Source organism: Eretmochelys imbricata, chromosome 11 (genome assembly GCF_965152235.1).
Source record: "Eretmochelys imbricata isolate rEreImb1 chromosome 11, rEreImb1.hap1, whole genome shotgun sequence".
Taxonomy (NCBI): Eukaryota; Metazoa; Chordata; order Testudines; family Cheloniidae; genus Eretmochelys; species Eretmochelys imbricata.
In genome coordinates, this window is record NC_135582.1 from 51,234,106 (window position 1) to 51,258,054 (window position 23,949).

At 39.6% G+C, this 23,949-nt stretch overlaps 1 protein-coding gene across 1 annotated transcript in view; it reads left to right on the forward strand.

Moving 5' to 3' along the window:
- GULP1 (GULP PTB domain containing engulfment adaptor 1) overlaps positions 1-23,949 on the forward strand; it is a 111,949-nt gene that overhangs the window by 57,912 nt on the left and 30,088 nt on the right. The window contains exons 5-7 of the mRNA XM_077830399.1: positions 1,931-2,068; positions 10,272-10,388; positions 10,838-10,930. Of these exons, the coding sequence (XP_077686525.1) occupies positions 1,931-2,068; positions 10,272-10,388; positions 10,838-10,930 (348 nt within the window). The remainder of the gene's footprint in view (positions 1-1,930; positions 2,069-10,271; positions 10,389-10,837; positions 10,931-23,949) is intronic.

The window sequence follows — 23,949 nt, forward strand, 5'->3', positions numbered from 1 at the left end:
CAGGTCTGTGAAAGAGGCACAGGAAGGAAGTGCCAAGAGGGGGTGAGAGAGAAGAACAGGGCTAGCTGAGCTCACTCACACAGAGGTCTTAGAGATGGGAGACCAAAGGCACTGTGAATATTGTAAATCGACTGTTCCATCAGGACTGTAATAATGTTGGTGGAGGGAACATAAAATGAAAGGTCACTGAGTGTACACGGGTGGAGTTTGCTCAGTTTCTGCAGGCAAGAAGACAGAAGTGAAGCCATGCCCTTGTCACAGTATAACGTGTGTGTGCTTTAAAATATATGTCTTGAATTGCCAGAATGTGCATATACTTGTATAAAGAGGAAGGGTTTGGATGTGTTCCTTTTTTCATAGAAACCACATGAAGGAATTTGCAAAACACCCCATTTGTTGCCAACGGAAACATTTAGAATTACAAAAGGCATTCTATAAGAAAAGCCATAGTTTCTGTAGAAATTGTTTTCTTTGATATTAACAACAGAATAGTGAATTGAGATGGTTCTGCCATGACACACACAGACTACAAACATGTAGGGAGTTTCCTCTGGGTACTATTCCAAATTAAATCTCTCCTGGCTTTTATGTGTCAAGAAGGTCTGGACTCCATAATCAGGTTACTTCTTTGCTGGGTGAGATATTAATTGCTGGTTACAGGATGTCATATCAAAGTATAATTACCGTAGAAACACTCCTGAGCAGAAATGTTAACCTGAAAAAGCAAAACACAATTTATAACTCTCAGGCATAGCACATCAGAATTCCAAGAAAAAGCTCTGTGTTCAAGTTCTCAACTAACTCGTTCTCGCAAAAAGTGTCCCAGATGCCCTGTGTTTTGTGTGTGTTAACTCTTCTCCCAAACATATTAAATCCTGAGGTTATTATATTCTGGTCTGACACTCAAAATCACTACTCTCCTAGGCACATGATTTATCACGTTTGCTACAAACCTAAAAGTTCTACACTGATGTTTCTTAGGCACATTTGTACACTCTTGTTCTTTTGTCTTGTCTCTTCTGATAGTTACTAGTATGTTTTATTTTCCCCTCTTCAGTTATAGGTTTAAGATTCTGGTTTTGATTCACCACTTTTACACTAGAAATAAAAATTAATAACCATCTAGACCATTAACGAATTTTATTGCTGTTTTCCAATACCCAATTTTACAACCACCTTTATCTAATCTAAATGCTTAGTTACTTCTCTCAGGGCTAAATAATTCCAGATGTCTTTATCCATTCTCCTTTGTAAGCCTTTTTTGTCTTGCAGATTCTGCTTTTTAAGGTTTGCTTCTTAAGAGATTGAGGGCTTGTCTTCACTAGGGGGTAAGTCGACCTAAGTTATTCCAGCGTGAATAACATAGCTGGAGTCACCATATCTTATGTTGACTTACCCCGGTGTCTTCACTTCACTGTGTCGACAGGAGACATTCTCTGGTCGACTTTCCTTACTCTTCTCGGAGAGCTGGAATACCAAGGTCAACCAGAGAGCACTCTGCCATCGAGTTTGCAAGTCTTCACTAGACCCACTAAATCAATCCCTGCTGCAGTAGTGAAGACCAGCCCTCAGATGCACTCAGTATTAGCTAGAATGATCACTAACAGTTTAAACAAATTTTGAATTCTTCAAACTACAATAGAGGTTTAATTGATAAAATTAGGTAATGATTTCCTGCAATGAGTTCCACACAGGTGCACAGGTCCATATGAGCAAAGTTCATTGCAGGGCAGGGGCCTTCCCTTGTAACTACATGCACATTGAATGATGCAATATCGTTTCCTAAAAAGAGGGAAAGGTCACAATAAATTTGTCACAATAAAGTAAACATCATGTTACTATAACATCTAGGTGCGTAGAGTATTAATTTTTTGAATAAAATACTAAAAAATTAACTCATTAAATGTGATTGTTCTATTGTCATTTGCAGGAAGTCCAGCACAATTGCCAGCTTCATAGGATATCATTTTGTGCTGATGATAAAACTGACAAGAGGATATTTACCTTCATATGCAAAGATTCTGAGTCAAATAAACACTTGTGCTATGTCTTTGACAGTGAAAAGTGTGTAAGTATGTCAGATGTTTTACAGTGATTTGGGGGTCTCAAATGGCATGTTTTGAAATTAGTACTAGGAAGAGGATAAAACGAGCAGCTGGGCAGCCCCTTATATAGGGTCAGCTTGATGTATTGTTTCATGTCAAGATGCCTTTAAAATTGTACTTGTGTTTATTACAGATTTAAATTAAACGTTTTGTTAATACTTTTTCACCTCAGGTCACAATGTTCTTTCTTGAGGCAAATCTTCTTCCCAGTACCCAGCCTCACTACCTGGGCCAGCCACCAGGCTTATACACAAGATGGGGAGAGGATCCCTTTCCCTCCAGGCTCTGGAATGTTTGCAAAGCTGCCATGTGGAGGTTACTGCCGCACACTATGTGAAGTAGCCACATGGACTGTTGTGCAGTACACATACATATCCATATGGGATTTGCACAGTAGGCATCCTCCACTCTGCTGGGTCACCCACGTGCTGATACACCACTAGAAGAATCATTTCACACACCACTGAAATGCAGTCACTTCTGGGGTGCAACATGGCAAGTGTTCGACAATGTACAGTTACATTCAAGAATAGTTTAGGACAGGAAGTGAAGAATACTCTGTCCAGCTGAAACAGTAGGAGTTTACATAGGCAGAAAATAATTGCCTAACGGTATTTAACTAGGACATTGGCACTAATGCACCCATTCATATGAAAAATGACAAGGGATGTTTAATATTCACAGTTGCTCGGGATCTCTGTTACGTCATGCCTCATTTAGAAGAATATAAAAAAACTCTTGACTTTGACAAAAATTACATCTTTTTTCCTCTATAGCATTAGATACATTTATATGAACTTTTGCCGTACTGCTTATAGAGTGGGTTTGGTGATCTTGTCATTCATCTGCAATAGATCAGTGTCAATACAGTAACAATGTGTATACTCACTGTACATTTCTGTTCGCTTCTATCTTCTTGTCTGTCTTCCTTTCTCTCTTCTTTTAGGAAGGGCAGCAATAAACACAGATCACTTCTCGATCGCAGGTGCATTTCTTCTCCCCTTCCGATAATCTCTTTATGCTGGTACCTTTCAGCGACGGGAATATGAGCAGCTGTGCCTTGTGGTTGGTACAGGAGCCAATAGCCAGGAAAAGGCACCCAAGCTCAGAGCAGAGGTCAGAGCCAGAGTCAGATGTCAACAATTGGATTCAAGAGTCAGAACCGGAGTGGGAAAAGGCAGAGGAAAGGCTGAGTCCACCATCAAAGGCAGGAGCAGGACTGAAACAAGATGGGAGCAAGGTTGGGAACAAATAGGCACAGGAGTTATCACAGCTGTGGGCAAATACTTTGAGCAGCTGCTGAACTGCTGCTGCAGCTGCGCTTAAGAGCTGGTCTTCTGACTTCCCAATCAGGTGGTTTAGCCAATAAGACAGCCTAGTACAGGCCAGCTGCACTTGTTAGGTTGCCTGGAGACTGGCTCTTCTGCAGGGCCTGATACCTGACTATACCCACACTTGAGGTTGCCGCCTAACCAGGCCCAATTTCTCCAGGTACTTCTGATGGAACACTTGCAATAGGTCCAGAGTGTGCATGTTCTCTGCCCATTCCCAAGACCACTACTCCAGACTGTAGTTTTCCCAGTCTGCCAGGTACTGGAGCCTTCCCCTAACTTGCTGAGTTGAGGATTCAGTGGGCCAAATAATCCTCCTGTCCGAGAACTGTTATAGGTTGGAGCGGTTTGGGTATAGGTTCTAGGTATAGGGCTTTAATAGTGTGAGGTGAAAAGGTGGCTCTTTGAGGACTCAAGCAACTGTAACCTGAAGGTCACTGGGTTTATCCACTGTATAATCTTGAAGGGGCCCAGGCATTGGTAATCTAGTTTGGCAGATGGGTAGTTTGATTTAAGGTTCTGGGCAGAGAACCACACCATGTCCCTGTGGCCAGATTGGGGACAGCCTGATGGTCTTGATCCATGTGGTGTTTTATAGGCTTCTTTGGCAGGCTTCAAGTGTTTGTTGAGCTCTTGGTGCACCCAATATGTGTTGGGGGCTAAATCCACAGTGCCTAGCACTGGGGAATTTATGGGTAACTCTGTGAAAGTGGGAGAGAAAGCTATAGTTTGTAAAGAAGGGGCTATATTGGGTCTGTTATGTGTTTGTAGTCAATAAAACATGTCAAATAACTAACTCAGTTGACGTTTTGTTTAAGTAAGACAATCAAGTAATATTTAATACAGCACTGTGCAGAAAAAGGAGATATATATATATATACTACAGAGATTGGTATATATCAATCTCTGTAATGGAGACATGATGGCAGTGTACTTCAGTTCACTTTTGATTAACTTCCTTAAAATCACCCTTTATATATTCATTCAGAACCCAGAAAAATCCTCATGTTTTCCCCAGAGTTGGTTTTGCAGACATTTTGCTTATTTGAATATTCTTAGCTTGACCTAATCAATAAGTTAATAATGTCTGTAATCATATTTAGCTCTTAATGACTTGGACGTTAGTCAACACATAACTTAATGGTTTGCTGTTACATTGATTCCAGAACACATCTGCTATACCAAATGCTCCTTGTCCATTTTGTCAGTTACTAATTTTTTCAGTTACCATGCATTTATGTGTATCCCTTAACAATTATGTCATTTTGTCCATTACAATCCACATGTATAATAATAGGCACCCCTTTATATACAACGGGTACTTATAGACCAAGAAAAAATGACCTATTAACTATGACGTTCTTTTCATGTAATTATAAACACAAGGTATAGTGGGACTTTGGCTCATCTAGAAAGAATCAACAGGTTATGGTTAAGGTTAAGATTTTGTCTCAGTTATTTTTAGTAAAAGTTATGGACAGGTGGCAGGCAAAAAACAGAAATGCATAGGAGCCCGTGATCTGTCTGCGACTTTTACTAAAAATAACCGGGGGCGGGGGGGAGGAATGACAGCTGGAGCCTCATGGGAGGGGACTGACAGTCTGAGCTCCACCGCCAAGGGAGGGGGCACAGCCCCGACCCGAGCTGTGGGACGGGGCTGCACAGATCTGGCTTCAACCCCAGCTACAGCCACTGACAGCTGAAGTCGAAGAAGTCACAGAAGTCTGTTAAAGAATCCATGACCTCCATAACTAAATTGTATCCTTAGTTATGGTAGGGTGGTTTAATTATTAACAGGTCAAGGTGTAGATTGCATTGTTATATTCAAATTTGGAGTAGCACATCAGGGAAGGCTAATCATCCTGGTGGTAACTGAGAAAACAATAAAGATACTGCTCCAAGATTTGATTGACTCTCTCTGTTTGCCCATTGGTCTTTGGGTGATAAGTGAGTCTCTCATCTCATCCAGTCTGAGAAATTCCCACCAGAATCAGGAAATGAACAGGGATCCTGGTGCAATACAGTGCCAGTCAGTAACCCATTGTAATGGAAAACATTTTCTAGGAAGTGTGAAGCTGAGTCCGAATGTGGTAGGAAAGGTACACTTTGGGATGAAGTGTGCCATCTTTGTTAGCAGATCAGTGCAACCAGGATTAATGTGTATCCCTGTGAGCATGACAGTTCTGCAACGAAATCCATTGATATAGTATACCAAGGCTGCAGATGTGTGGGCAGGGGCTGGAGGAGACCTAGCGGTTTTGATTGTAGGTTCATGGTATGGGGGTATTTGTAAATGGTTTAATGTGGTCTGGGTGAATCAGGAAGGGTGCTGAGATGAATGTTCTCTTCAGTTGATCAAAGGCTGTCTGAGCGTGGGTGGACCAGGGAAACTGAGCCCCCTTGTGCAAGAACACTGTTATGGGTACAACCAGGCTAGAGAATCCTTTAATAAATTGCTTTTAGAAATTAGTGAACCCCAGGAATTGCTGCACCCTTCATACCTCCTTGGCTGCAGCCCAGTTGGATATTTCCACCACTTTATGTGGGTTCCCAGTGTATCCCTCAGGTGAAAAGATATATCACTGTGATCTTATCAAGCTTTTCTCAAGCTTCATGCATAGATGGTTTGGCGGAGTCTCTCCAAGACAATGCGCACATGATGATTGTGGAGCCCTGACTTTCAGAGAGAATGAGGATCTCATCCAGGTAAATGATGACAAACTGGTCCAGCATATCCCTAATATGTCATTTATTAAATTCTGGAAGATCACTGGGGCACCCAAACAGCATGATCTTCTATTCATCTCCTTGCTAGATCCTTACCAGGTTATAAGGTCCATGAAGGTTCACCTTTCAAACAGCTCACTTATAAGTGGTAAGAGGTACCAGTTTCAGAGTGTAATCTTGTTCAGAGCCCAGTAGTCTACACAAGGCTGGAAGGAACCATCTTTCTTCACCACAAAGAAGGCTGGGATTCCTGCTGGGGGTATGGTAGGGCAAATGAACCTCTTTTGTAGGTTTTACTCAAGATAGCTCCGAAATACCTATAGTTCAAGTTCAGAGAGGAAGAAAATGTACCTGATGGGAACCTCTGCTCTCGGCTAGAAGCTGATTGGAGGCCGAGGGGACAGGAGGCCGTTGGCTTTCTTTTTGCTGAACACATCGACATAGTGTTGCTATTTAACAGGAATCCATGAAGCTTTTGAGTGTGGTCATGGTGATTGTTGGGGTCGCCTTTGCATCCTATTTTCATGTCTCTGAATTCTTTGGAGGACCAAGTAAGCCACAAAAGGTTTCTGATCTCCAGTTAGCTCTCAGGAAACAGGACTATTGGAAAAATGGTAGCTCAAAGCACACCATGCCTGAGTGCCAGCAGATGTACAAGTCATGGGAGATGAGCCAGAGGATGCCATTGTCAACTGATGAATGCAGTGAATGAATTAGTTCAAACTGGAGGACTTCTCGGGTAGCCTCAAGGGGTAGTTAACTCTAAGGGAGCTATCTGGTCATGACAAAAGAAATGAGAGCTCTGTGGGCTTCACTAACTTGGGGGAATCCTTGTGCTGGATGGAGATATTGTGTGCTTGGGCAAATTCCAGATCCATGAAACTGCCTGAGGCACTGAATCCACCAGCTACTCTAGGTTGGTGTCAGGCATCACAGGGTGCCAGAACTGGAAAGGGAGTTGAAGATGTGTTGGTTGCTGATTGGCCATCATCACGGTACTGGTGGATGAGAATAGGCGTGGACTGCTGGGGTGAGGGGAAAGACGCCAACCCAGCCCTGAACCCCATAGGTCTGATGCCCAGTGTCGATTCTTCTTTGTGTCAGAGAGGCAGGGCTGAACCTGATTGACTTGCATGGGTTCAGGCAATGGAGAAGGGACTGGTGATGGGGGAATGGGGCTGGAGCCAGCAGGGCTGGCAGGAGCCAGGAGGACCATCTTTTTTTCTCGGTGGCATTCATCGATTTTGATGACTAGGTTGAGTAAGGCAGGATGGCGATTCCACCTGTGCCAGTTCATCTTTAATATTGCCATTTAGGCAGAGCCAGAAATGATAACACTACATAGTCTCATTCCACTAGGTGTCTCCTACCAAGCATCGGAACTCTGCTGCACATTTAGCAGCTGGCCAGCCTCCCTGCTGCAAAGCTGCATGTGCGGCTTCAGCTGTATGCTCCTGACTTGGGTAATTGAAAATCACCACCATCGCACAAATAAAGTCCTTAAAGTGGCCCAGAAGTGGGCTTGATTTTTCCAGGAGCAGAGATGCCTAAGCCAGGGCCTCCCAGGTAAACAGGCTGATAATCAGTCCCACTTGGGCTTGGTCAGTGGGGTACGGCTGTGGGTGTCGCTGAAATAGGAGCCAACACTGATTTAGGAGCCCATGAAATGTGTTGATTGTCATTGAACTTGTCAGGCAGAGGGAGTTTGGGCTCATGAGGAGTGGGGGTTGGAGCTGAAAGCATGGCCTGAGCTTACAGGATTGTGTTCTATGCCTTCAGAGTGGTAACCTGGGCCTGCAAGATCGGTAGGGCTCCCATTATTTCCATTAGAGAGGTATTGGCCTTTGTAGGATCCATGCTTACCATATGAGTTCTAGTTCCCTGATTTTTTTGGCTGCTCAAACTGTCATAAATTGGGACATGGCAGTCGTGCCTAGCAACTGGAATAGGGGTCAGGCCTGGTGGTTAGGAACAAGATGAGAGCAAGGCTGGGAACAAGCAAACGCAGGAGCTATGACAGCCATGGGTGAATGTTTTGAGCAGCTACCAAACTGTTGCTGCTGCTGCGCTCAAGAGCTAATCTGCTGACTCTCTTCCCACCAGTCAGGCAGTGTAGCCAATCAGACAGCCTACTACAAGCTACTACAAGCTAGCTGCACTTGTTAAATTGCCTGGAGACTGGCTCTGCTGCAAGCCCTGATTCCTGACCGTATCTTTCCCATCTCATTCACTATTGTTCTTTCTCTGACACTTCTGTCTACCCCTGTGGTCCCCGAAGTGAGTTTTGCCCCCTCCCTCTTTCCAGTCCGTTAGTTCCTTCAGCATCCAAAGAAGCTCATTCAAGCTGGTGCCTTCCCTTCCAATCTACACACATTTCCTGGAAAGTGCCCATAGTGCCAGCATTGCATGTTCCCACATGCCAATTTACCATTATTTAATTAGTGGTAAATATAGGTCTGTTCTCTAAAATAGTCAAAATGCAGCTGATTGGTAAGGGTAATTCTGAGCAACTGTCACTTTGTTGTGTTAATTTGCAGCAGATAAAATGATTAAACCTGTATCAGGCACTTGGTATTACAGAAAGTTATCAAAGGGTAAGTCTCTACTTGATTTCAAAATTAAAATCTCAGTCTTGCCTTGATATTTTCCCATGTTTTTCTTTGCTTTTCAATGACAAAGAAAACCAGTAGTCTAATCCGGTTGACATAAATCCAGTTGTTACAGCGGTTGTCAGAAAAAAATCTGTTTTCCAACAAACAGACCACATATATGCCACAGTTTTTCCTGTTCTAAGTAAAAGGAGAAAACTGAACAAATGATGACCATGTAATGGTGATACTGGGATTAACCGAGTTTCCAAAAATATGAACAGTTAATGAATGTATTGTATTGTTGGGTTTTTGCCCCTGCAAAAGTTATCCAAAGTAAAATCTTTCCTATGTAAAAGGAATTGAAACATTATGTATGGAGTTCTCAAATATGAAGAGAGAAACTATTTTATTTGCATGGACGTCCACAGATTTGGTTTGGTTTGGCACTTGTGGTCTTCAATACTTAAGCACAGACATACGATATATAGATATATCGACCTTATGGAAATCAATATCCTATTTTTATAATATAGACTTTTGAAACCTAACTAAAAACAATGAAAGAAAAAATTGAATTCAATAAAAATATTTCATTAACAAAAGAAAGTTACAGCCATCAGCCACTTTCAAGAGATGAAAATGCAACAAAAACAGACCCAAGCACATTGTTTATAGATATTAAAGTAGCATAATGTACAAGTAGCATAATGTACACTTCAACATAGATAATCGCATTCTGTCTACAGCAGTTTCCCCTGTAGTTTATTTGCATCAATTATTCTTCAGTTATCTTCCTGGCTGCCATGTTTCTTTTCAAAGCTGAATTCATTTCAGTGGTGGGTGAAGCAATACCTAGGTATACTGTATATTATGTATTATTATGTATTATGTATTACATATTATGTATAGGACCCTACCAAATTCAGGATCCATGTTGATCAATTTAATGGACAGAGAGATTTAAAATTGGTCAATTTCATGTTTTCAGCCCTTTACTTCTGAAATGTCACAGTGTTGTAACCGTGGGGGTCCCAACCCAAAAGGTACCCGGAAGTAGGTCTAATCTCCGCCCCCCTACTCTCTCCTCAGAGCTGCCATGCAAGGGAAGGACAAGTCCTGTCTCTCCCCAGCCCAGCAGGGAGTCACAGCTAAGAGCTAGGGTGCTTCCAGGAGCAGGGGAATACACCTTCACAAGTCTCCTCCTGCTGCAGGAACCTCCGGTGCTGGAGCTTCCTGCAGCAGGGGGAGGCACTCCAGGGTGGCTCTGATCTCCCCCTGAAAGCGAGAACAGCCATGCAGGGGAAGGATAAGTCCTCTCCCAGCCCAGCCAGGACTTGCAGCAAGGGGGAGATCAGATTTCACAGGGAAGAGCTTATTTCACGGTCTGTGACAAATTTTTCACGGCCGTGAAATTGGTAGGACCCTAATTATGTAATATGTTTTGTGCTCCTGTGAAATGAAAAATACTGTATAAGATACTCTTAATGTGCTAATTCCAATATTTTACTTGTATAAAGGCTGAAGAGATAACTTTAACAATTGGTCAAGCGTTTGACCTGGCTTACAGGAAATTTCTGGAATCTGGAGGAAAAGATGTTGAAACAAGAAAACAGATTGCAGGGTTACAGAAAAGAGTAAGTCATACATATTTGTTGCTTCTCTTCATGAAAATTATATACTACGGTAATTTTTTACAAATTTTTGTGAAGTATGCTGGAGCATAAGTTTCAATACTATACTAAGGACAGAAGATTATTAAGAGACTCCAGAAACACTAAAAAAGAGGACAATAATCTATGAAATTATAGTGCATTTATGAAAAAAACAGTGTGCATCTCTCCATCATCCTGAAAATTCACAGGTGCTAAGAAATTTATTTCATTCTCAAATAAAATGAGGCTTTTGGATCAATTATTAAACCCAATTACTAGTTTTTTGGTAATTAGTTTGTATTATACTGTTAAGAATAGCAGATCTCAAATAAATGAAGAAATAAAAATGTTATTCATGATTTATAGCTAAAATTAGATACGTCAGAGGATGAGTCTCCCAGTATCTGTTACAATGACTGTTTGTTTTGTAGATTCAAGAACTAGAAACTGAAAATATAGAACTGAAAAATAAGGTACAAGATTTGGAAAACCAGTTAAGAATAAATCAAATACATACATCTCCAGTAAGTACATGGATACAACTATGTTTTCCAGCCATGATTGGTATAACTTAAAATTATTTAACACCATCTTTGTGTTCTGATAACAAATACAGTATTCACACTATTTCTGATTATTATTATTAACACACTATAATCCTATATTTAAGTAACAGTAAGATTGTGACAAACCAACTATTGTAGGAAAATTTAAAGTTATATTCAATAAATGATGTTTCCTTAACTCAGCCTGTTGTGCCCAAACGTTGCTGTATATATGCAAACTCATTTTTCTCAGACACACCAGCAGACTACCTAAGGATGAAGAGCAAAGTCCTGTGTCCCAAGGATCTGGTTCAGTGTGTCAACCCTGCGCTTTGTAACTCAGGATTTCTTAATAACTTTCTGTCACAAACATATCGTTACTTACATCTATTGTTTTGTCTATAACTTACTTCTTGTTTTAACAAGTTTTATGTTCTTCTGAAATTCCCTAGTAGAATCACATAGCCCAAGAGCCATTATGATCTTTCACGCAAATAAGTACTTAAAGGATTGGCTCACTAGTTATGACTGTAAGCAAATGAAGATCCTTTATTCATGGAAATATTTTGCCTTCTTCAGAATCAGTGGATGTCGATTTTTATGGAATTTTTAAATGGCAGATTTAGTTAGTGTTAGTGAACTATTATTAAAAGTATAGGTTGTTTAGCAGACTGACCCTAATGGCTCTAAAGCAGTTATAGTTTATTGTATCCAAATATATTTACATAGCTGTAAAAAAAACAGTTGATGTGCATATACAAGTCTTTACGAAAAGTATCTAGTTTTTAATCTAAATATCAGTGGTGAAATGCTGGTCCTATTGAAGTCAATTGGGACAGAATTACATCCCTTGAGTCTATATTTTTGTCCAAGCAGAAAAATAATTTGCCAATTTTTATTTTTTTATTTTCTTAAGTCAGTATATTTTTTTGAATTACAGAAGTATCCAAACATTTTACAATGCATTTTCTTTAATCTTTACAGTTGGGTAAATTAAAATTTGGGCCTACCACATATTTTGAAAATGTGAGTTTTTTCATCTTGTTCCCAGCCTGGCATCAGCCTTAACTGGATATCTACATTTTGATCCACGAAGGCCCCCAGAGTCTGTTTATTATAGCAATGATAATTTATCAGTATTATCACTATACTGAAATTAAGTTCTGTGGAGGTCTGTCTCCATAATGTCATCAAGTGTGATAGTAACGTGACTGGAATGGATATGATTGTATATATGAAGGTCTTTCTTTCATAGGGACTCAGTGAAAACTGTAAATTGTATATGATTTCCCACTTACTATGCATTCAATCAAAAGTACTAATCCCTCAGGCCAAATCCTCAGCCTTTATTCAGGATATTTTCCTTAGTAAAAACTGTAAGAGTTGATCCTTTATTGGTAAACCTAATCATTCAATTTGTCTAAGAGCAAAACCAGCTTTTATAGTAACTCTGTGATAGATACATTCTTCTTATAAAAGAAACAATAATAGCAAAAAACAATATTTTCCTATTTAGCTTTTTGGTCCAGGAACCATGTGTTCATTATGTGTGCATCCAGGGTTTATCACAATGGGACCCAGGTACCTGATGAGGCCTCTTGACACTTAAACAGTACAAATAACATATGAGATTGTAGATTGCAATTGTATAATGGCCAAATTATGCGCTTCACTGATTGGGTATTATTATTATTGGCATTGTGGTAGCAATGTGTATATGCTTTCTGTGTATTATTTCAATGTGACTTCTGGCACAAGGTTCTGAGAACAGAATTTGACCCTTAGGATAGCTGTTATTTTGTGTGGTGGAATGCCTGTGAGGAAATCTGCAATACAGTCTTAAAAGTACTGATTTAAAGCATTTTTGCGCATTATTTTCTTTATTTTATTTGCTAGTAAATATAAGACACACAGCTGTTAATATCACATTTACATTTCATACCCATTAATTACAAGAATAACATATTTAATTCTTATATTTTCAAAAAATCATCTCCAAAATGTTGTTTCAAATATATGCATATTCTAATTTATTTGTTATTTCTTTAAATTGAATATTTAAAAAGAAAGAATTACCGTACAGAAGTTCTGTTCATTCTAATAATTAGAATTACAGTAAGAACTACTCAGCAGCATAAATATTAATATATAAATTAATTCTGCCAGCCAGCAGCCTTAAGTAATCAAAGAGAGATAACAGTGTATCGCAGCTAATCAGCAATAAAAAGAAATACTCCAGGAAAACTTCTCATTCTCATATCTTATCTCATAACATAACTTTATCCTTCCTGCAAAACCCTATCAAACAAATAGCTTTTGCAGCATGCCCAGAAGGTCATTCGAATAGGCCAAAGCTGTTTGTATTACCATTATAATAAAATGAGCAGGTACATGTAAGAGACGGGTATGGAATGAGAAAAAAATTGTTAAATATAATAGACAATCAGTGCTTTACATGAACTATTATTTTCCATGACTGAAACTTATTTAATTATCTGCAAAGAGAGTGTGATCCCGGAGTCTGCAAAACCTCAATTCCCATTGTCCCAGACACACACAGGAACAAAGACAAGATTCAATGGATGTGTTGAAATAAGGCTGCACCTTTATTGATTTATCTGGGATCACCCAGCAGTAAATTGTACAGCGCTGGTCACCATTTTTTTCTTAATCATTTCCATCTATTTGGGAGGGCTACCATCAGCCCTTTCCCTTCCCAACCTGGTCCTATCCCATTGCTGGTCATGAGGGTCAGAGGGTCTGGAAAAAGAGGGCTGTCTCCCCACTGTGTTAGACATTAAGAATCCCAACTCCCTTTTCCAGCTTCCCTAGGAAACCAGACCTCCTCCCTTCCTTGCCACCCCATAAAATGAGTACCTGCACTGGACACTTGCCTAATTTGTGACATCTTGACCTAAATTCCTTACCTAACTCAATGGGTCCCTGAACTGCTGTGGGGAAGGCGAAACAATCCTCAGCACCTGGGCCAGTATGGTAGTGAGGGGAAAATTCCTTCCCAGCTCCTAAAGGAAAAAGGCAACTAGCACAGTGTTCACTGTAGATCATAAAATACTTGGTCCTACTTTGATCCCATGGGTGGGAGAGAGGGCGCTGAAGGTTCATGAAGAAAGAGGGTACAATTTGTGTGGCACTGGATATAAATCCCCTTTCCCCCCAGCTGGTGTGCCTGGTGGTTCAGTGTCCCCATCTAAACCAGACACTTCTGGTTCCCCCATGGCTCAAGACCTACAATCCCTTTTCTTCCTCCTTCCCAGACAAAGTCCCGCAACATTCAGTTGCGATGAGCATATTATAGTTAGAAGAGGCACTAAAAACTTTGCAGGATGTGGACGGGTATGTGTTTAGGGCTAAATTATGCTTATTCAAACAAGGATATCTAAATTACTACATTTTACAAAAGTAAAAGTAGAATGAATGTACCTTTTCTTATATTCTCTATACATTTCTGGGAAGAAAATGTGTGATGTTACTAAAAATAGTAATAAAAAGTAATTGCGGGATTTTGCTAAAATTACTTGAATGCACTTTTTTAAGAGGAATTTTTAAATTCACAGATCTAACCACTGGAAAATCTGCTTCCTCTTTTTTGCTTTTGTTTTTTTAAATGTATGACCGTTCTTGTGTTACTTGTTAATGAGCAGAGACATTTTTCCAATTTGATGAAAATTTAACTTTCTGGGCAAAATATATTTCAAAGCCTGGACCTTTCTCAGAAAACTATCACATCTCAATAGCCAGCTAACCACTTCTAATAATCAGTGTGAAAAATGCTTCTTTTTGTTAATTCTCCTCATTCCCGGTTGAGATATGTGCAGGGAACATAAGGATGTGATGTGATGATGTAACACAGAAGAATTACTGTATTCAGTCAGAAAAATATAAATCTAGTTTTGTTCATTCACATTTAAAATAGCAGATGGATTACTGTGTTTTATATGCTATAAGTGAAGTATGATAGATGATATGCTCTCAATACACATTATTAGGCATTTCCTAGTATGACTCAATAACACAAAGAGTTTGTAGTTGTTCAGAGGTACTAATCTTCATACAAATTCACAGCATGTATCATAATTATTTCCTCTTGTGTTACACTGTGAAATTATATTTAATTTTTTAAGTATAAAATAATTTGAATCCACACTAAGAAATGCATAGGAAATATCCTTATGAAAAGTCCTACATCTAAATTAGCAAAACTTCAAACATCAGACTGTCAATTTTTTCCTTTAAAAAAAAAAAACAGAAAGAAACTAGCTGGCATTGTATATTAGTGATCTACTAATATTTTTAATACATATGTCTATTTTTAGAGGAGATTAAAACATCTGAATCCAATAAACAAACATTACTAGGTGAATTTTAAGTGGGCAGGACTTGAGCCTGTATAAATATACATATTTATGGTTTGTTTTTCTTTCCTTTTTTTGAAGTAATAATTTTAAAAACTTTTTTTTTAAAGGTGCCCGTGTCTGGTGGGTTTCTGACCCTCTTTTGGACATAATATCAAATAATTAGATCTATTCATATTTTCCATCATTTGGATATTACTATTTATATACATTCATAATATGGTATATATCGGTTTTATCTTACAATCATTTCGTACATGGAGTTCCCATTTAAGTTAATTAGTGTTTACATGTTAAGGGACTGCAGGACTGAGACCTAATACTTTAACTGTTGCTGTGCAATGCTATAATACCACATGTGCTACTATTGGAGCCAGCCTACCCTCAATGAGGCAGTAGCAGAGCTCTGCTCTCCTTCCTGGTGAGCCCCCAACTGGGTAGGTCTCCTCCTTTTAAGTCCCCTTCTCCACACCTGACACTGTTGGAGGTGTAGCAGGGGAGGCTCTATTGGCTGTCCTTTTCCCTCCTGTTGCCTTGGCACTGGTATTGTCCCATGCAAACTTATTTATTATCCAAAATTATAAACTACTGAATTAACAAAGCTCTAACAAAAATTATAATTTAACAATTCTTCATCTTTATATTTCAATATCAAAATTTAGTATGTATCCTCATAACTAAGTTTTATTTGAATGGAGAATTATGGAAAAGCTGATGATCCTTTATGTCAACATTTCTTATCTTCTTTAAACATGGGTTTTCAGAGATCTTTTACTCAAAGTCCAACATTATGTTTGTGAATTATTATCCAAAAAAACCCTCAACTTGTTAGTAATTTCCCTGCATTGCATTTTGAGGGGTATCTCAGTTTTGGGTCCTTGTAATCATCGTCCCCCAACAGTTCTCCCACGCACAGGTGAATGGGAAGAAATAAGGAGTGGTTCCTAGTTGTTCTAGTTCCACATCTGCTCCTGGGGCAGTGCAACCGTGCACTGTCTCTTGTGCGGGGCTTCTGGCAAAGCTACAATTGAGCTCGATGTGAATATCCTTTTGAGCAAGAGGTGTGGAGCATTCATAGACTCACAGGCCAGTTCTCTATCCACGGGACCAGACTGCCTCTTTAATTACTAAATATTAACCTGATTCTATCTTGTTGACCTCTCCCAAGGAGAGGCCTGGGTATGGATTTGGCAAAGTATTGACTGGACTGGTGACCTGACTCAGCTCTACCTCTTGAGGAATTTTTTTGGCAACTATGTGGTACATATGCTGTGTGGAATCCAGATTCCTATGTCCTCAGTAAGGAATACTGAATTCTCTTAGAAAATTCTCCCAGGAACAGTTTTTTTAATCTTTGTTTAAGGATTTCTTCAGCATGAAAAATAATTGAGCAAAACCAGTCATCTTTGTTGAAGGCCCAGCACATGAACTTGAGTTGTTAGGGGACAAGTTTCCATATAGGGGATACATAACTGGCCTGAATATGATCATCATTCCAGTCCAGTAAGAGCAGGTAGTCAAGGTAGCATGAGGCCAGCTCTTCCTCCTGCCCATCCCAGCAAGTCCTACCCATGGATGGACTGGAGGGCCGCATATCAAGTAAAATGGGGGATTTCGTTGTGATAGATGTATAAGATACAATGTAAAAGAGTAGATAAAATGGAATGTTGTTACATTGTTTTATTTTTGAGAGGAGTGCTGACAATCAGAATTTAACACAGCTGTGTTAACTTCAAAAGTGATTGGATACACTAAACAGTATCTAATCAAATAATGTCTGAGTTTAGGGGTTGTAATTTTATATGGAATATGTAGGATTAAATTTCCATCAAGTTGCATCTAAAAAGGTCTAGTCACAAAACACTACAATTATAAAAAGATATGTTATATTTGTCTTAGATCAACTCAATATGTTAACTGCACTTTAAGGATACACATGTATAATTTCATCTGTCATCCATGTCACATTTACTTTGTTTTTGGTTTGTTTTTTTCTGATTTGTCTTCATCATCTTAAATCAGTATGATTGTTAAAGAAAAGTAAAAACATATGCTCCATTAAAACCATTTGTTTTACTTAATATTAATAATATGAGTGTTAATTTTTATTATCATGATTCGAAGTACTAGTCCTCTTCCACTTTTTAAAATATTTCCTTTTTGCCTGTAGTATATCTGAGGGATGCAAAAGGTTGTAAGTATATGTATATTTAGTTCTCAAGAATGGCCTGAGATATATTAAACATTCTGGGCTAGATTCTGATGTACTTTCTCATATGAAGTCCTATTAAATAATCCTTTTAATTTCATTGGCACTATTTGTAGATTGAGGTGCTACTCAGCAGGAGTAAAAATAGCAGACTCTGGCCTTCATGGTAAATTTCAGTGGTCAGGAATTGAATGTGTGATCTTTGTATCGCGTATTAAAAGGTTCTTTTCAGCCCCTCAAATTTAATTCCTTCAGTCTCTTTGCTTTCTTTGTAGAGTGTGATATTGGGAAGTGACTGAGATTATTTCACTCTCAGATTCTCAAGGTAGATTGTGACTCCAATAATCTGCTCTTCTTCCATGTGGAGAGCTCACTTTAATTTCAGTGGGTGTTCTATGGATGTAGGGAGAACTGAATCTTGGTGCTAAGAGTTATAGAACAGATCTGAGGGAAACATTTTATCTTACATCTGTACAACTATGATTGTGTATAATTGCTATTTCTAATTAATGCTGGTGATGTTCAGAGATATGAAGAATACTTGTGAGAATGCAATGCTCACTGTGATAAAGGTTTTCTAGATTTTAAAAAACGGATAGAGTCTCTCAGTGTTGCAATAGAAGTGAAAGGTTTTCCCTTTAGATGGCCATATAATGTAAAGCTGCAGTTTTTTTACAGAAGCAAAGGTTCCTATTCAAACAGAAGACAGTTACTGATATTCATATTCTAAAACCATGATTATTATTGGTTTAATATCATTAAAAGGTATTTTAAATTACAAGAACTAAGTCTTGACATTGATATTTATGTAAAAATCGTGCAGAATTCCCATGCAAAGAGAGATGGCAAGTTGTGGTCCCAGTGCACTACAGGGGGATATAGTACATTTAGGCATAAAATGAGAAAAGACTGTACTCTACTAAATTTCACATATATTACTTTTTCTCTTTTCAAATAAAGGATGCTACTATGTATGCTTGAATTTATTGCAAGAGTTCTACTCTGTGAGGGAAGACAGATGTATGTCTATGCATGGGTGATATTGTGTGGCATTCTGCATGTAAACTTTTAAAAACTAAAATTTGTTATTTGTTAACTGCCTGGCAGTTGAAATTTACAAACAAACAAACAAAATTGCTATTGAGGACCCTGGAAAAGATCACATGGTATGACAGTACAAAATCTTACTTGTGCCGCCTCCTCTTATCTAGAGTCCCTGAAACAAGTGGGAATGGTAGGTTAGTTGTCCATTATAATCAAGTCCTGTTTTAACACATGGCATGGACATGTGAAATGTAATGCAAAATCGTTAATTTGATGATAAAAAACAAAATAGAAACAAGACTTCCCAAAATATTTTAAGTAAGGATAGAGGCAAGTCAAGTGGAGACAACTGGAAACTAAATAACTGGAAACTAAAATATACATTTTAAATGGATTTATTTAAAAGAGCGGAAATGTAGAAAAACAGTGGAAAATGGGTTTGATATGGGCACATTATTTCTTAAACAATCCAGTCAACTCAAACTATGATCTAGTGGAGTGGTTCTCAACCTACAACCCGTGGGCCACTTGTGACCCAGTCACCACAGAGTGGTGGGCCATGTGACATCCTTAGGGCCATACAGGTAGTATTGGATGCATCCCACATAACACATTGCAAGCCACATATGTGGCCCAGAATGGTCAATAGGTTGAGAACCAGTGATCTAATGAGTTTCAGTAAGTGATTGGATGGATTTATAATGCTACTGACTTCCTTTATAAAGTGCTTTGAGATCTACTGATGGAAAGCGCTATATAAGAACCAGGTATTGTAATTACACAGCATATGCTCTGCTGATATAGGTAACCCAATGAAATGACATAGAACCTGGCATCCACATAACTTGCAGTATTGGCAAATGCTAATAGAATGCATACCATTATAATGTCATGCATTTATTGCATTTCACTGGAAGTTCCTGGCACACAAGACATTGTGTCCTTTTGATAATGCAGATTATTAAGAAATCTGAGATCATGTGTTATTCTGAGATGGAACACCAATTTGTAAGAAATTTGTTTAAATATATAGATAAAAGTGTAACTAGGAATGGGAGAACCTCATATTTACAGGTTCTAAATTACTATGTAACCTTTTCAAAGGAATTCTTAAAACATTACTTTGCAGATTCATTATCATATTTGGAGCATTATTTCAGCATGGAGCTTCCCTGGGGCTTTAAAGAGGCTTGTCTGAGGGATTTAAATAGAGCAGCTCTGAAGTTATGCAGCTAGGATACTGCTTTTCATGAGAATAAACTACAGGCCAGTGGAGTATGACTGAGAAAGAACTGTGTAAAAAAACTGAATATAGTCCTATGTTGCATGACAAAGATTTTTTCCAAATTATATTTTTGAAAGCTACTTCTTTTGGCCTAGGATTTTACAGAGCTGTAAATTCTAATTGTTTAAATTTTTCAAATTTACATGTAACCCAGTTTCATCCTGAGTGTAAATGGGTGGGAAACACTGATAGTCATGGAGTTTCACCTGTTTACACCTGGCATTAATTTGGCCCTAAGCTTTTAGCAGTGAATATATGACCTCTGATTCCCTTGTGTGAAATTTTGTTGTCACTTATTTCATCAATATCTATACCAATACATGATTATGGCGATTGCAATACCATCCAAGTTAACACCCTAATAAAGCTACGATGTCCTGAAGTGAATTTGAATTGGAAAGGGGAAAACAACTTTCAGAATAAAATATCTCTAGTTGCATTCATACACCAAGGCATTAAAAGTAATGAGAACCAAGGCAGAAAGCCAAAAGTCCAATTGTTCAGCAAAAGAATGAAAGAGAAAGTTAACCATCAAGTAGCAAGTCTTTTGCATGCATGTTTCGTCCATTACAATTCTGTAACTTTATTATTTTTACTATTTGAATTTATATTCATTCAGTGCATTTCTAAAAAATTAAATCAGTTTCTGCATAATATTATTTTAAATTTTATTTTAGAATGATCTCTATCAAAGCTGGTAGTGATGTTAAAAGCTTAAATAGTTGCTCAATATGATATATAACTGTCAGTCGAGAAGTCTTATGCAAAACAGATTAACACATTTGTTACCACTTCCCGAATAAGTCTGTGAGAAGTATTAGTAATACTGTATCGTGGTTAGAAAGATGTGGTTTCCTTAGTTGGGAATAGAGCTTTGGAGTTTTTGTAAAGCTATACTCGTGTGTGGCATTTGAACTGTTGGCATGGGGTGTTGCTGCTGGCTTTTGGTGTTTTGTTCTCTGCTTCATGCAATCAGTCACTTGGATATACAGCTAAAGTTTCCATTACTCTTGTGTGTGTGCTGTTTACTTTTCCTCTGTGTTTTAGTGGTTTGGCAGTACATTAATCACTGGTCGTTCTTCCATTTGGTCTTGATTATGTGGGGGGCAATCTGATTTTCCCCTTATTGGTTTCATATGGTGGTGCTGCTTACATTTGTATCACAATAAGAGTTTAGATACTGCTTTTGAGAGAACTTGCACACACAACTTTAATGGATCCCTGAGTGCATCTATTTATTTTAAATAAACCTATTTTCATTATTTAAAATATCTGGGTATGCCTTTTTTCACTTGCTGCCTGAAGCAATCTAGAAGGGGATCAGCTCTACCCACCAGCCTTCCTGGGGATATACAATTGATTGAAAGTGTAATCATTCACAACCACGTTGACTCTATCTGTTTCCATAGGAAGTTGTATACCAAGCCCTGGCTGACTGCTAAGGAACATCTCACCAGACCAGCCAAACAGGCTTTGATCTAGAGACAAGAAGGATTTTTTTTCAAATGTTGGATATTTTTTCAAGACATTCCTCGAGCATCTGCAAGCATTACAGTATCTGACTAACCAGAATTCCAGAATCAGAAAAAAAGAAAACTGAAGGAAATGCCATGACAACCACAGAACCCCCTTGATGAAAATAAATAACAGGGAACAGTCAGGAAGGAGGGCAGTGTGTGAGAGAAGAGCAATGTAAGGGAAATAGTAAAAGACAAACCATCAGAAGAGTAGAGGAAGAAACCAATCAAAGTGGAAAATAGTGTCAGAGAGAGAAAAACAGACTGAAAAGATATGCGCGCCTTTGGATCTCACTGCATCACAGGTGTCTGCTGATTCCTGGCCTGACCTTACCTTTGTTTAGTGTAAAATATGTCTTTGTTTCTTCCTTGACTAATTTCTTATCTAAGGGTCAGGGTCCTGGCACCTGTCAACCTGGAGCCTCCTTGACGTGTTCATCATGCATGGCATGGCCATTTCCAATATCCTACTCAGGTCCCGAGGGAGCAGTTCCTCTCCCCAAGATCCGTCATGTAGCACTCATGTGCCTGCATAACTCCTTCCTCTTGGCCGGGGGCAGAGTCCTTGAATTCTCTGCCTCCCACTGAGTGCTGGGGGTGAAACCACTGAGTATAAACAGTGTCTCTCTGAGATCTTAGCTGGTAAGGTTTCTTTCAGCTGTTTGCCACTCAAATGGGACCATACAACAAAAGTGCCATGCACAGCGGCAGATGTAACAATCAGCAAGGTCAGCAAGTGCTGACTGGGCTTCACTTGGTTCCCCCCGCCCCTTCCCCCTTTCCTTCTCCTATGTGCCATGGCAGAGGAACAGAGATATGGGCCTCAGCACAAGTCTTTATTGTGGGCTCCCACATGCCATCACATGTCCCACATTCAAATAAACTCTCACTTGCCTCACCCCCTTACACTCGTCCCTTCCTCTGCATCCCTACTCTGCTCCCACCCACCACCTCCCGGCTCCATGCTGTGTCATCTGCTCCCTCTGGCCCAGGCCCCGATGTTGCCACTAGAGCTATCACCATTGCTTCTGCCAAAGCCAAAACTGCTGTTGCGGGAGCCAGAGCCACGAACTACTGCTGCTGATGCTGCCACCAGAGCTACACTCAGAGCCTCTAGGAGGAGCAGCACGTTGGTTCCTGCTGCCAGCATTTGAATTTTCCCAGGCAATGGGAGGGAAGAGCCTTTGACCAAAATGGAGGCTCTGCCATTGGGGGTCCTACCAATCAGAATTCGTGGAGGCCCCCTCCTTGGGCAAATTCAAATGTGGGCAGTGGGGACCAGCACATTGCTCTTTTTAGAGGTTCCAGTAGGCCACAAACAATGGCAGAAGATGAGCTGGTTATATGTTGTGCAGCTGAGCAGCCCTGGAACTGCAGGAGCCCTACAAGTGCACAGACACCTAAGCAACTGAACCTGCTATTCCTCTGCCTGTGTCGTCTGCCCCCAACCCAATTCTGGGGCCCCTCCCTCACAAGTAACTGAGTCAGGCACCATTGCCAGGGGCCCCCTCACTGCAGTTGCATCAGTCGCATGTGTCTAACACTGCCCCTGGCCACCAGCCCTCATTTTTATAGGAACCTACAACCACATGTCCTGCAATGCCTTTACAAAATTACACAGCATTTGAGCATGCCCAAGAGTGGCTGGTGATAGCAGAAGTTTCCTACCCCCATCCTACAGGGGTCACAGCCCCTGGGCAAGTTCCAGTAATGAACAGGTTGCTGTTGAAAATGAAGTTTATTTCCATAGACTCCCTATCCTACTCTTGCTCTGGGACACTGAGAAGTACTTAAAAAGAAAAGTACTCTGGGTGCCACGAGTACTCCTTTTCTTTTTGCGGATACAGACTAACACGGCTGCTACTCTGAAACCTGAGAAGTATGTGTCTGCCTGCTCAGGACTCTCCCCAGCCAGCTCCACTTTAGTTCTGTCTGTCTGTCTCTCTCTCTTTCTCTGCGCATAGAAAGTCAACATTTTTGAAGGGATACCTTCACAACTGAAGGACAAATTAAGCAGCACAAAAATACACTTTATTTAGGCCTATATTTCCAACGTAGTTATTCTCATAGTGGAAGATACCAGATAATGACAACCGTAAATACAAATAAAAGTCTGGTTTCAGCAAATGAAAAGAAAAGGAGGTTTTGTTATAAACTGTTTCCAAAGATGCTAAGCAGCAGGCACTATCATTTTGTAAACTTTATGATCAACTCCTGCAATCTGAAGCAGAAAGTCAAGAACTGCATCTCAGTTCAACAAGCATGAATCTGTCATTGTGTCAAGGTTTAAGTCAGGAACACAATTTGTGAAGCACCATTGAAGTTGCACCTGTAGTAATAGCTGATGATATTTTCAGAGAAACTTTGCTTGAAACAAGCACAGCTGATGACCTGTAGTTGAGCTACAAAGCCAAAGATCCCATAAATGATAGAAAACCAAAAAGCCCACATCCCTGTAGATGAGCCGGTCAACAGTGAAGCAGGTCAAAGCAGTCTTCCTGCTGAAATGGGTTTGACGTTCCCATCTGATAAATCACTTTCAAGATTGTTTTATCATCTGAGCCGTTGCA